We start from the raw sequence: 14,792 nt of genomic DNA, 5'->3' as shown, positions 1-14,792 counted from the left end.
TGGATTTCATTGTGGCTTATCATTTTTATTCTCTGGAGATAAGGAGCCGGCTGAGCTGACTGGCAGCAGCCTATTCCCTTAAACCGGAACCGTTTTGGCCCGGTTTTAAGATCCCCGGTTGGATCTCAAAACCGGAACGCCACAATGCAATGGTCAGACTTGCATGCTCAGCTGAAGTGTTGTGCTAGATGATCCTTCAGGCCATAGAGCCAGACCTACCACAAAATTATGGTGTAGGTTATGAAAAACCACAGCAATTTTGTGAAACCACATTTTATTTTATTTTTTTTCTGCAGAGTTTTTGCAATTTTCATGCAAACATTTGCCACAAAACCAGCAGTGTAGGGAAAAAAAAAGCTATATTACTAATTCTTCTACCTACAATGGCCATGAATATTGCACAACTCCAGGAACTGGATCTATGGGCTGAAGGATCATTTAGCACAACACTTCAGCTGAGCATGCAAGTCTGACCATTGCGCTGTTAGGCCTGTTTCACACTTGCGTTGTGGCATTCCGGTTTTGAGATCCAACTGGGGATCTCAAAACCGGGCCAAAACGGTTCAGTTTTGTCCCCGTTCATTGTCAATAAAGACAAAACTGATCCGGATGCCTTCCGTTCCGTTTTGCTGCCCTTTTTTTTTGTTTGTTTGACCGGACACAAAACCGCTGCACTGCGTCTGCGAAACTGAACAAACTGTATAAGACAGCAAAATCAATGTTAGTCAGTAATGCCGGACCAAAAAAAAGTGTCCATTGACTTACAATGATTTAAGCGGTTTGTTCCGTTTCAATGTAACAACCGCATCCTAACAGAACAGATGCGTCCGGATTTGTTGACATCAAACAGAATCGTTTCAGTCCGGTTTAGAGATCTCGAAACCGGAAACCGAAACGCAAGTGTGAAACAAGCCTTAGAAGGGAAACGTTTTGGTTACAAGGACACAAGACAAATGGGTTTTTCTCGGGAGGTTGCCGTACGGAGACCTCGCACCAGACCTCGCTGCCGCTGGCTATTAATATTATGTAAGGATGCAGAAGTCCACTGCTCAGGTTACATTAGACGTCATATGACATACCCCGGACCTCTGATAGATTAATGTACAGAAGGAATGACCACCGCAGCTGGTGATCTTTCACTTCCAGCCATGCATTACATATATTTAGGTCACAGGGTAGTTTCCCCGCTTGGATCATTTTTCAAGGAGTGGATGGTGACATATCAGGAGCACTGCTCAACTTTCCTCTCCTTTTTGAGTCCTGTGAGTAAGAAATATTCAATTTCTTGCCAAATCAATGAACTTTATGCAGCCAATAGTGAATTACTGTTTCTGTTTTTTTGCTGTGGTGAAGTGAACATTGTAGTACGACCAATGTTGGATAGCAGGCGGTTTCACCATAATTGCACCACGTGTAGAGCCATTGCACGTCCATGCATTGTGGCACTAATGACTGGCTGGTAGAGACAGAGTATTACTGTACATGAATATAATTCTAGAATTCATTAACTGCCTCCTAAAGTGCAGACTGATGCTTACATGGGCAGAGCGGTGAGACAGAACTGCCAATAAACCCTTTCAGGATCCGCTAAAAGCTGGGTGACAACACTACTGGGTATATCCAAGTGAGCTATAAATGTCTCCCAGATGGAGGACCAAAACCACATCTGTCTGGAACAATGGGGAGGACCTCCCTGGTTGGGCAGCAGTCGTAGCCAGGTGGGAGACGGTGGTGGCGCATGTGTGCCGCTCTCACGTAACCTCTATGGGAGTTATGGAAACAACCGAGTGCTGAGGGTCAGTGTTCAAGGAGGGAGTACCCCTTTAAATACTAAAAATCTTTTGCCAAGTTACGTAATCGATCCTGAGTCGCGCTCGCATGCACAGAAGGTGAAACCCCCCCGGGGTCCGCAGGAAAAGATGAGGCACTCCATCTTTCTAATCGCGGACAACCCTATAAAGTCTAACACAAGTCCTGTGTTCGCGTCCATTACAAGTCTGATCAAAGATGTCATTTCGGCTTTCTGCACAGAAGCTGACAGTGCAAGCTGTCCCCTGCGCGCTTTTTTTTTATTTATTTATTTTTATTTATTTTTTAGGTGCCCCCATTGCGTCTCCAGTGAATTTCTCTTATGCAGACATGCTCCACATACCGCACAGTGTAGGGTAAGCTCTGCATGATTCTTCAAGGTCACCAGAACAGGAATGCCTTGACTACTTGACCCATCGTCACCCCTTGTACCCAATATATCACCCCCCCCATTAGCTGAGTGTGTCCCTTCCCACAGCTCTGGGTTGGCACTTTAGGCCTGTGCCAGTAACGTGTAGCTGTAAGTTCATACCCCGCTCTAGAGTTACTTCTCTCGGGTTTCTCTCCTCTAGAACCAGTCTGTATAGTCAGTGTGGGCACCCGCGTGCTGGGCACAGGGGCCACAAGCTCTGTTGTCCTGACCGATATCCGTGCTTTCTGCTCTGAGAGTGTGAGTGATGGCGGAGTCCCATGGAGCGTTCTCATTTTACAGAGGGCAGTTATTTTCGGTAACCTATGTCACAGCGCCAGCTGGCTGTGTGTGTTATAGTTTGATAGCTTCACGCTGGGGTTTGCAGATCGATGAGTGGAGCAGCGTTTATGTTCCTCTGATAAAAGCTCAGTTTTTAGGGGCCTGTGAGCATTAGGGCGCCTTCACACGCAAAATTTCGGTGACTGAATACCAGTTCCATTATATCGGGGGCTTGCAGAAATTCATGTGCTTGCCACAAAAACCACCCATTCCAGGTGAATGGAACGGATTTTCCGTCGCAGACATTTCTGCATCAGAGGACCAATTCACACGACCATATATATCCATTTTGCGGTGCACGAATATTGCAGATCCACAAAACATGGGCACCAGTCATATGTGTTCTGCATTTTGCGGATCAGCACATCTCACCATTTGTTAGTCCTCATGCACACGGCTGTTGCACGGTCGTGCCCACAAACAGCGGGTCCTCAATATACAGGCCCCAGCAGCGTGCACACCGAATCACGGATGCGGACCCAGTGAAGTGAATCCGGAAGGTGTGGTGCAGAATGTAGGCACAAAATCCCATCGAAGCACTATGGAGTGCTTCCGTAGAGTTCCTCTCCGTGCCTCCGCACCGCAAACAAATACACTTTTTTTGTTTTATTTTAATTTTTTTGCGGCGTGGACGGATCTGTCTGCGGCAGCCGCACGGATATAGCCATGTGCATGAGACCTTAGAAATGCGAAATGGACAAGAATAGGACATGTTCTTTGTATTTGCGGGGCGCGGCATGGACTTACGGATGCGGACAGCACACAGTGTTCTGTCAGCAGATTGGCTGCCCCATTAAAATTAATGGGTCTGCATCCAATCCGCAAAAAAATGCGGATTGGATGCAGACCAAAATATGGTTGTGTGGATGCCCTCCAAATCTACCTAGTTTGAAGGCCCCCTTAGATAAAACATTTAGGGTAAAGATAAACTATATAATTTTTTGGGCTTCTGTCAGCCGCTGGTTCAGCTAAGATTCGCAGGTTTTGCAGACTATCCCCAAATGTGTCCAGGCACCTCCTGATGCCTTTCTAGCCTTCACCAGGAGATTCTTCACCCTGGTAGATTACTCATAGGGGGATATTTATCAAAACGGGTACTGATATCCTCTGTGCTGCTGGAGGATGCTTGTAATTTATTACGAGGTGCAGGCCTCCATAATTTTCAGGGCATTTTCCTGCAGTCCGTGCGCCTAATCAGAAATCTACGACCGCTGACAGCTTGGTTGCAAAATGTGATGTGTAGGTGCATGTGTATAGACACCTTCTAAGTGTAGGTCTTAATTGGGCTCTCCACTTCCTGGTGACATCTTGACACAGCAGGAAATGGCTGGGATGGCCACTCAGCCAATCACTGGCTGCCACGATGACCCTCCTCAACCAGTGGTTGGCAGAGCAGCAGGTATCCTGACATCGTCCGAATGATGGCAGAGATAAGTTTTGATTGTGGCGAAAAATCCCTTGTAACCTGACCGAACTCCCCATGCTTGTGTTCTAGGGTTCTGTATGTGAAGTAAGATGCTGGTAGATGCCCCTGGCGGCGCCTTAAAATCTAACAGCCCTGATTCATGTTTTGGGATCTAGCCCTACACATTAGCTGGGGGTATTGTTCATCCCATAATTATCTGATGTGTATGGCTATGGAAGAACTGGAGCTTGAGTGTCTCCGCACCCTTTAGTCTCCTGGTTGGTTCATGCACAGTAATTATAGGTTACGGCCAGGGGCAGACTGGCCATAGACCTTACAGGGAAATTTCTGGGCCCTCCTCTTGGCCGGCCAGTGGAAGTTTTTGGGGATGTATTTTTTTGATTTACTGTGGTATAATGTGCCACGATACGGTATACAAAACCTAGCCATTTTAAGTTATGCTATACCAATCAAAAAACACCACCGAGTGGGCACCCGGTCTGTCAGCAAGAAAAGGGGGATAGAAAAGAAGCCCATTACCTCAAATACATGGCAGCAGAGCTGTATGGAGTAGCGTAGCAGACCGTGCTGTTCCATACAGAGGCATTCACTAACACAATATTGTATATTTTAGTTATTTCTTATTCTATGAAGTACATATAACAGCAGATACGGCACATAACTTGGATAGAAGGCTCTGACATTATATGCAGAGAACTTGCAGCACTTTTCAGCGGTGTCCGTACATTTTCTCTCCACTGGTAGTCATGCACACAAACTTATCCATTCTGCAGACTGCCAGTTGCAGATCCTCAAAATACAGATGCAGCCTGTGCGCTTTCCACTTGTGTGCATGAGGCCTTAGAAAAGCAGTAAATATCCGTTATTTCACGCTGAGATTTTTCTTTCTCTTGCCGCCTAATAATCTAAAGAACCAGGTAGGCTGATCTATCTTTTCCCAGAGATCACTGGGAGTGTTCATGGTGCTGGAAATAACCACCTGTGTACTGACCCGGTTCTCTCTCCGTTTTTCTAGAGCCTATTTAGATTCCAACGTCGCAGTGTCTGAGGACCTTGTTCAGAAGTATTGCAATGTTGCCCTGTCGCACATTAACTGCACGATGAAGGAGCTGCGGCGCCTCTTCCTGGTGGAGGATTTGGTGGACTCTCTGAAGGTATTGTTTCATGCATGGACAAGTGGGTTCGAGTTCAGTTTCTCACGTCATAAAGGAACGATCCAAGCTCGGAGCAGTGCAGTATTAGGGTACTTTCGAACTAGCGGTTTTGTTTTCCAGCGCTGAGTTCCGTCAAAAGGGCTCAATGCCGGAAATTAACTCATCAGGATTATCCCCATGCATTCTGAATGGAGAGAAATCCGTTCAGGATGCATAAGGATCAGGCAAAAGATAAAACCGTGCTACGGTTTTATCTCTGGCGGAAAAAAAAAAAATGAAGACTTGCCTGAATGCTTGATCCGGAATTATTTTCAATAGGAAAAAAAAAAAAAAGGTGAAAAAAAATAAATGCTGGATCCGTTTAGCCGGATGACACCGGAAAGACGGATCCGGCATTTCAATGCATTTTTCTGACTGATCAGGCATTTTTAAAATTGATTAGGATCCTGATCAGTCTTACAAATGCCATCAGTTGGCATACGTTTTGCCGGATCCAGCAGGCAGTTTGCAAGTGTGAAGCTGCAGGCTGCCATCTATAGACGGTACCAAGCTGCATTATTATGTATTGCTAGCATATGCTGCAGCGCTGTACAGAAATGATCATTACTCACTTTGGTCTCTGCTTCCTAAGGGGCGCTCTGAGTTTTTATCTGTAATTTCTTTTTTGCTCAAATGTAGCAGGTAACCTGCCGCCTGTGCTGTACAGTATAGCAGAGCTGGGTTTGCGTATCTGGACTATGAATGGGACTGGAGCGTTAATGTCATGGAGGAATTTAGAGAATAGAAAGGACATTTCAGTGTGACTGGATCAGCCGTGATGCCGACGTCTGCCTTGGCCGGTAACTTGAGGACATGTTGGCATGTGGACAGTCTCCAGACGGCAGTGCCTATTCCTAGCAGCGCCCATGTAACCCTATGCAGCCGTGGTCTGTGCATGTCTCTGGAAGTGACTGCAGACTGTCCAGCATGTACAATCATGTTCTCAAGTTTTACTTAAAGGTCACTCAACTTTTTTGCCTTATCAGCATCAGCAGTTTTACAGAAGATGCTTTGTGACCTTTGTGACAATAAGCCTCTTATCGTTGTGGCAGCCTCAGGGCTTTGCATTTCTTTACGCAGAAGGGATGTGTTTTTTTTCTGTTGCACAATGCTAACATTATTCTGCTCTTCAGTTTGCAGTGCTGATGTGGGTGTTCACCTATATTGGTGCCTTGTTCAACGGACTGACCTTACTGATCCTGGGTGAGTACGGCGGGTCGATCATGCAGAAGTCCCTTTTAGAAACCTCAGCATATGTAATGTTTTATAGGGGGTGTTTTGATCCAGAAAGTGTTTGAAGGCATATTTTTCTTTTGAATTAAACCTTACTTTTTTACGGAGAAGCTTGGATCCCAGTAGTGGGATCCCCACCTCTAAGACATTTATAGCTTTATTAACGTCTGGATGGGGAGAAGGGATGCAAATGAGCTCTTAACAAGCTCTGCCTCTGATGCCTCCAGATGTAAGGCAGCTATCCTATAAGCCAGTGTGCCTCCAGCTGTTGTAAAACTACAACTCCCAGCATGCCCGCGCAGCCAAAGGCTGTGCGGGCATGCTGGGAGTTGTAGTTTTGCATCAGCTGGAGGCACACTGGTTGGGAAACACTGCTATAAGTCAATGTTTGACCTTTTTTAAACAGGCATGACTTGGATAATAATTAAGCCAGCATCTCATCTGCAGACAGCTGTTTTGGGGTGATTGCTTCTTATCCGAGCAGAGAGCACTGGGTGAGAGGCCTAGGTCAGGATTTGTAGGATGTTATCTCTCCTTATACTACATCTCCATAAGGGTAGTTTGATTGAGACTAATTTTAGGACATTATACCACCAGATGATGCGACACACACAAACCACAGCATACTGGACAGAACTTGTCACCATGGAACCCCACGGAGACCTATGTCTGGCTCAGTAAGGTTTCCTTCACACACTGTGGGTTTTGTGGCAGGTATTTCTGCGACTGAAAATCCCTTCCCTTCACCTGAATGGGGCTTGCAGAAATCCATGGAAATGACTTTCATTCATGGAAATGTCCAACAAAATCCGCTGTGTGAAGGCAACCTAAAACCTCCGTATTACAGACTCTTAATACATCCGCTATACGCCTGTCTGGGGGAGCACTTGCAGAGCCAGCACACAGGTCTGTACAGTAAAGGTTATGACCAGTGCCACACACACTTTAATCACCAGATTGGGTTCAGAGGTCCACTTTAATCCTGTATCCTTTATTACATTACAGTTCAGTTAACCCTTTAGAGGTGGGCCTCTTGTAATAAATAAATTGCCACATCACATTTCATTTGAAACTGGGCTATGTGCAATTGACCACCTTCGCTCCTCATAATCTTTTACACCGTGACTAATGCTACAATACAGCAGTCCTGTGGAAATGTAGTGAAGATCCCACGCTCCTTGTCCTGCAGGGCGTCGTCCTGTCTGTGCGCGCTGGTGGCAGCTACGGACGGGTGTGTGCTGGGTCATGGTGCACAGACGGGAGCGGCCGTCCCAGGAGTCATTGAACCTGCTCAGGGTTGTAGTCCTCAGACGGTCAGCACAGTTCACCAGACGCTGAGCTGCGGCCATTAATACGCTTTTCTTCTTTTTCAGCACTGATTTCTTTGTTCAGTATTCCAGTTATTTATGAAAGACATCAGGTAAGTGGATTCTGTGCCGTGCATGTTTGCGTGCTATCAGAATAGATAAAGGAAAAAGTCTGGTATACCGTGTTAGGGTACTTTCACACTTGCGGCAGGACGGATCCGACAGGCTGTTCACCATGTCGGATCCGTCCTGCGGCTATTTCGCCGGACCGCTGCTCCGTCCCCATTGACTATAATGGGGACGGGGGCGGAGCACCAGCGCAGCACGGCATTGCACGGAGAAAGGCCGCCGGACTAAAATTACTGCATGTCAGGCTTTTTAGTCCAGTGGCTTTCTCCGTGCACCGCCGTGCTGCGCCGGAGCTCCGCCCCCGTCGCCATTATAGTCAATGGGGACAGAGCGGCGGTCCGCGGGCACGGCGAAATAGCCGCAGGACGGATCCGACATGGTTAACAGCCTGTCGGATCCGTCCTGCCGCAAGTGTGAAACTAGCCTTAGCCAGTAGAAAACTAATTTAGTGCTCTTATTAAGAGAAACAAAATAAGAGTATTGCAGGTTTGATACCTTTTTAATGGCTAACAAAAATAGAAGTAATCATGTTGCATAGCGAGCTTTCGAGACATCACCAGTCTCTTCATCAGGCGTACTACAACAATATATGAAGAAACGGCAATATATATATATACACACAATAAGAACAGAGGCATGGGGGGAATGAATGGACATTTGAAAAAAACAAAACAGAACAACATATTAAAGATCTTGAGAATGAGTCCTTAATTATCTTACATATAAGGGGTGTGAAAGTTTTATGGTAGTGTCCAGAAAGCTGACTTCTGTGTGGGACTAGTTGAGGGTCAGGTTTATGGTGGGATGGAATTTGTTGAATTGTTCATGAAATTTTATCAGTTCATGTTCAGAGTCGGTCCAGATTATTAGGATGTCATCAATGAAATGGAAGTAGGCCAAGGGTTTTTTGAGACTGGATACCAAAAAGTAATTTTCCAGTTTTGCCATGAACAGATTTGCATATTGCGGTGCCATTTTACTGCCCATGGCGGTCCCAGTGCACTATAAATATATCTCCTTGTCAAAAGAGAAATGGTTATGGGTGAGGATGAATTTGGTCAGTTATAGTACAGACTCTGAGACGATCCCATTCGCCTCCAAGTATACTCGGCAAGCAGTTAATCCATCATTGTGCGGGATATTCGAATATAAGGATTCCACATCCATGGTTGCCAAGATTGTGCCTTTAGGGAGGGGACCTATGGCTGACAGTTTGTTCAATAAGTCAGTGGTGTCCTGTAGATAACTTTTTGTGTTCCTCACTAATGGTTTGAGGATGCCCTCTATATTGCCGATGGATTGGACAAAAAGGTAACCTTACATGATATGTTGAATTACCATGTGGATCGCTGTGATGAATGTTTCCAAAGCCATTCGTAGTTTCCACCAGACCAGAGCTGTGAGGCTCATGATGGTTCTAGTACCTTCCTTGGATGTCTGAGCGATCCTCTTGGTACTTTACTATCCTTGCATAAACTAGTGCTAAAAACACAAATGTATGGTGTGGCATTTTGTTCCCTGTAACTATTGAGAATCCCAGGATTGGAGTATTCTACATGCTTCCCAAAATACACAAAGCAGGGAATCCAGGGAGGCCGATCATTTCAGGTGTGGGAACCCTCACTGAAAAAAATCTCAGGTTGGATAGAGGGCATCCTCAAACCATTAGTGAGGAACACAAAAAGTTATCTACAGGACACCACTGACTTATTGAACAAACTGTCAGCCATAGGTCCCCTCCCTAAAGGCACAATCTTGGCAACCATGGATGTGGAATCCTTATATTCGAATATCCCGCACAATGATGGATTAACTGCTTGCCGAGTATACTTGGAGGCGAATGGGATCGTCTCAGAGTCTGTACTATAACTGACCAAATTCATCCTCACCCATAACCATTTCTCTTTTGACAAGGAGATATATTTACAGTGCACTGGGACCGCCATGGGCAGTAAAATGGCACCGCAATATGCAAATCTGTTCATGGCAAAACTGGAAAATTACTTTTTGGTATCCCGTCTCAAAAAAACCCTTGGCCTACTTCCGTTTCATTGATGACATCCTAATAATCTGGACCGACTCTGAACATGAACTGATAAAATTTCATGAACAATTCAACAAATTCCATCCCACCATAAACCTGACCCTCAACTATTCCCACACAGAAGTCAGCTTTCTGGACACTACCTTAAAACTTCAAGACTGCTCAATACAGACATCCCTGTATCGGAAACCTATTGATCGGCCTACATACCTCAAATGGGACAGCTTCCACCCCAAACATATTTAAAAGTCCATCATCTATAGTCAAGCCGTCAGATATAACCGAATCTGCTCCAGCCCATCAGACAGGGATGAGCATTTACAATATCTGAAAAGGACATTTTTACACCAGGGCTATCATCCTACTTCAATTGAAGATCAGATCACAAGTGCCACCAAGGTCCCCAGAAGTCAACTTCTCCAATACAATGAGAAGAAACAGAACCAGCGCGTACCTCTGGTTGTGACCTACATATATTGCTATTTCTTGTGACCTACATATATTGCTGTTTCTTCATATATTCTTGTAGTATGCCTGATGAAGAGACTGGTGATGTCTCAAGCTCGCTATGTAACATCATTACTTCTATTTTTGTTGGCCATTAAAAGGTATCAAACCTGTAATACTCAGTTTAGTGCTCTCATTAAGAGAAACAAAATATCAGACTAGATGGCCTGATGGTTTCCCTGGACTGACCTTACTGTACTGAACTAATGATACTTTCCCCTTTATTACAGACTCAGATTGATCACTACCTATCGCTCATAAGCAAGAATGTTAAAAATACAACAGACTTGTAAGTATCCTTATTTTTACACTGATACCTGGGAATAGGAGTGGAAATCCTCAATATTGTACATGTGTTATCCTGTTACAGTATACGGATACCCTTCTCTTCTGCGGTACCTCACACATCACTAGCGGATGTACATAAAAAAGGAAGGGTAACAAGCGACTTGCATTGAAATCCAGCGTGCCTTCCTTCTGCTTCACACATCAGATCCTTAGGCAAAAATTGATGGAGTCGGATGATTGTCAACTTTTGTCATTTGCCAGCTGTCGGGTTTCTTGACACCCTGCTTGTTAGAGTTCATGCATATGCCGTTGTTGGCCGGTGCCAGTTTTGCAGGTCCGCAATATATATACTTGTAATATATGGCCTTGTGCACCACATCACGCATGCGGACCCATTCACTTGAATAGGTGTGCAATCCGGAAGGTGCGGTGTAGAACGAAGGCATGGAACCCTACGGAGTGCTTCCGTGTTTTTCTGTCCATGCCTTCACACTGCAAAAATATAGAACATGTTCTATTTTTATATATTTTTTTTTTTTGCAGTGCAGACGTATCCTAGACCCATTCAAGTTGAAAGGGGCTTTATCCGTCTTCGCCAGCCCACCGAATGGTGCCCGTGCATGGGGGACCACAATTTGCACGAAACGGGCGGCACATGTTCGTGTACATGAGCCCTAACGTAGGGTTAAGTGAACCAGCTGTTTCAAAAGGCACGGGTGTTCGCAGTAACGCCGTGGCCTTCTCCATGCGCACCAAGCACATGTACATTGTATAGCGGCTGTGCTTGGTACCTGTGCTCAGACCCATTCACTTGAATGGTGCTGAGCTGCACCGAGGCCTTATGTCTGATGAACCTGATGTCACTGGTCTAGGGTAAGCTGCGAGGATGCTGCAGCACTTACAGGAGCACTGGTGCCTTCTCATACATTTGATTGGCAGGGATCCCAGGTGTCTGACACCCACCAATCAGATACTGAGGACCTTTCTCGGCTTAGGAGTCCAGTAGGCTGTCCTGCCCTGTGATTGACCGCTGCCTATGTATGCATGTTCATATAGGGAAGGCTTCCAGTGATGGCGTGACTAGGCATAGAACAAGTAGGGTATACTGAATCTTTTCCCATAGAACCATTCATTCTGAAAGGTACTAATGCAATAAAGGCAAAAAGTGAAGAAAAAGGCCTCAAAGGATTTCTTTATTCTAACCCGTGTGCACCTTTTAAGGGATAGGTGGCAATAAGAGTGTTTGTCACAGAGTTCTTGTTTCCTGACAATCTGCCATTGTCACAGAGGACGGTTGGGCACGCCAGGGTAAACATTGGGTTGTATGGCAGCCATTATAATGAATGGATAAACCTATAATGCATGGACAGGCTCTATTCATCACGTCTTTTCCATTCTAACTAATAGAGGACTCACCGCGCTTCACCCCTCGCCATGATATCCACAGTATTAATAGGGCATGAGAAAGTGATTCTTGTTCTATGGCAGGGATCGGCAACCTCCAGCACTCCAGCTGTTGATAGACTACAATTCCCAACATGCATGCTTGCTTATCTGTTCTCAGAACTCCCATAGAAGTGAAGGAAGCATGCTGGGAGTTGTAGTTTCCCAACAGCTGGAGTGCCAAAGGTTGCTGATCTCTGTTCTAAGGCAACACCAAATTGCCGTACAGCAGCGTCGTAGCAGCATCACCTCGGAGCCATTTTATGTACCGTAAAGAATTACTTTCTATGATATGAAAAGAGCAGAAACCATGTCCATGGTGCTGCCTATCTGCAGAAAGCAGACGCCATTTATTGCAGCCTGTATTACGTGCACAAGTCCTTCTAATTGTTCTGATGTTATCACCATACTAATTTCCGTATTCTTGCTTTTCTATAGGATCGCTTCTAAAGTCCCAGGACTGAAACGCAAAGCCGATTAATCGCTACTAAACAAATCAAGATTGCCGCAGATACCAATAGGAGCCTCAGAATTTGAGCGCTGTGTATTTGGATTACACTGGGTGGGTCAGGGAAGACCAGCCTTGACATTGCAGTGCAATTTCCCAATTTCCTCTTCGTTTTTTTTTCTTTTCCCCCCCATATTTTTATTTTTTTCGCATCGCAGTGTTTAAGGAAGAAACAATTGTTTTACTGCCATGTGTTTCACTCTTGAGTATTGTAAGCTGCTATGTAAGGGTTTGAAACTATTTTTCTGTTTCTCCTGTGTGAAGCACCGTCTAATACAGAACTCTATTTGTTTTCTAGCATGCTGTATATTGTGCTTCAGACGTAGACTTACCGAGCTTTCATGGGCTTCGTGTTAACAAGTTCTTGCACTGTGTACGTACAGCAAGTCGAGATTTGCTTCAGTGTAGACTGGGCGCCCGGTGCCTAGCGCTCTGCATTTTAAGCCCTCCCGAGCACTGAACCCGCTACAAAGCGAAACCCCCTTGTGACCATACCTAGAGAAATAACACTGCTTCTGTCCGGTATGATGGTAGCTCCATCTCGTGATTTTATGGTTTTATCAATTGCCAATATCTATAGTGTTTTCAGAGAACATAGTCGCTTCCACAATGCTTTCCATTATTTTTTTTATTTTTAGGAAAAAACAAAACGACATTCTAACATGTAGCTCCGTAGCACACACACACACACTTAAAGGAAATCCTTCCCCCTAGAAACACTAGTGTCTGTTTAATGAGCAACTAAGTCATGTATACCGGTTTAGGAACTTCCACGTTTCAATGCTCAGTAGTTGAGTTATTTTTTTTTTTTGCGCGAACATATTTACAGTGACTTGAACTTTTTGTGGACCGAGTGCTAAACGCTGCAAATATAGGGGAAAAGTCAAACCCGTTGCAACACAACGTGATGAAGTGTTTCACAGCTCCAGGAATGTGCTGAAGCAAGTCTACGGAATGCATTGTGATACTGTATGTCAAACCAGAGAAAACCAAGTATCAATAAAGCTTGTAGACCTTAACTTGTTTAAACTTGACACAGGGTTATGGCGTGGTTTTTATCATGTATGTGGTGGCATTGCTTATCTGCCCTGTTGGGAGAAAAAGCAGGGGACCAGAGCGAACCGGTCACATTGAACAGGTTGTCGGATCTGCCGGCAGCAGGAGACGAGCAGATTGCTAGATATTGTGGGAAATGATTCAGCACAACTCGGAATTTGATTGAAATGCTTGCTCTTTCTATGCTCAGGAGTCCAGTGGGCTATCGGCTATCTCTGTATGAAGGCTCATATAGGGCTGCCAGTTATGGGCTCCTATGCATAGAAAGAGTAGGGATGTCCCACAAGAAACAGATTAGAGAGCTATTTGCAAATATTTAAAATAAAATCCATCCTGCAGCACTGAATTGTTGAGACATGACTTCCTTTCCATTACATACAACCTACACCAGAGTTTCCTGCGTTACACACAAGATGTCATCCCTCTCGTACTCCTTCCTTTACAGTCCATTGTATTTGCCGTATGTTGTCAGAATCAACCCTTTTAAAGTTTAGATTTCTCTGCCACCTCACATCTCTAGAAAGACACAAAATAGTGTCTTAAAATGTATCCATATACAATTACTTTGGAAAAGCAGCGTTACAGTAATGTGCGTGGTTTCACCGAAGGTCAACTGTGTGACAGGTTCTGGAAAGAGCTACAGGGCCACTTCTAGAGCGGAAACCTGATGTGATTCCAAGAAGAAAGGGACGTTTGCAACAAACAATCAGTGTTTACCAGCATAATGTCTGCTGATGCCCGTCAAACTCGTCGTGTAAGGTGAAGTGTGCCAAAATACAGGTGTATATTGCGACTTAGCTGGCTTTGTAGTGGTCAGTGCCATGCGGAACTGCTTGGGTAGATGTGGTATAAAACGTCTATCTGCCATGCGGTACTGGTACACTCTGTGTCCCTAAACCAAATCTTTCTGTGTAGGTCAAAAGTCTACATAGTTGTTGGAGTTCCAATGATGTCTGATTATCTTGTGTCAGTGGCACCTGTCAAAGGATAGAATATATGCCTCAGCAATGAACAGTCACTTCTTGAATTTCATGTCTCGGAAGCAGGAAATATGAACAAGCTGTAAAATTCTGAGCAACTTTGACAAAATCCAAATTT

General features: G+C 44.9%; 1 protein-coding gene and 1 non-coding gene across 7 annotated transcripts in view; both read left to right on the top strand.

Moving 5' to 3' along the window:
• Nucleotides 1-13,672, top strand: part of RTN4 (reticulon 4) — a 49,176-nt gene extending 35,504 nt beyond the window's left edge. For all 6 annotated transcript variants that reach the window (XM_044292156.1, XM_044292157.1, XM_044292158.1 and 3 more), the window contains 5 exons: nucleotides 5,002-5,140; nucleotides 6,313-6,382; nucleotides 7,786-7,832; nucleotides 10,630-10,688; nucleotides 12,569-13,672. In XM_044292156.1, coding sequence (XP_044148091.1) covers nucleotides 5,002-5,140; nucleotides 6,313-6,382; nucleotides 7,786-7,832; nucleotides 10,630-10,688; nucleotides 12,569-12,611 — 358 coding nt within the window. In that variant the 3' untranslated portion in view covers nucleotides 12,612-13,672. The remainder of the gene's footprint in view (nucleotides 1-5,001; nucleotides 5,141-6,312; nucleotides 6,383-7,785; nucleotides 7,833-10,629; nucleotides 10,689-12,568) is intronic.
• On the top strand, nucleotides 9,195-9,293 carry LOC122937489. The gene has a single exon (XR_006389870.1). It is a non-coding gene; the product is annotated as a small nucleolar RNA SNORD14 (small nucleolar RNA).
• Nucleotides 13,673-14,792: the final 1,120 nt, after the last annotated feature.

This window comes from Bufo gargarizans, chromosome 4 (assembly GCF_014858855.1).
Source record: "Bufo gargarizans isolate SCDJY-AF-19 chromosome 4, ASM1485885v1, whole genome shotgun sequence".
Lineage (NCBI taxonomy): Eukaryota > Metazoa > Chordata > Amphibia > Anura > Bufonidae > Bufo > Bufo gargarizans.
Note: the sequence above shows the minus strand (reverse complement) of the source record. Positions and strands in the feature narration are given on the sequence as shown.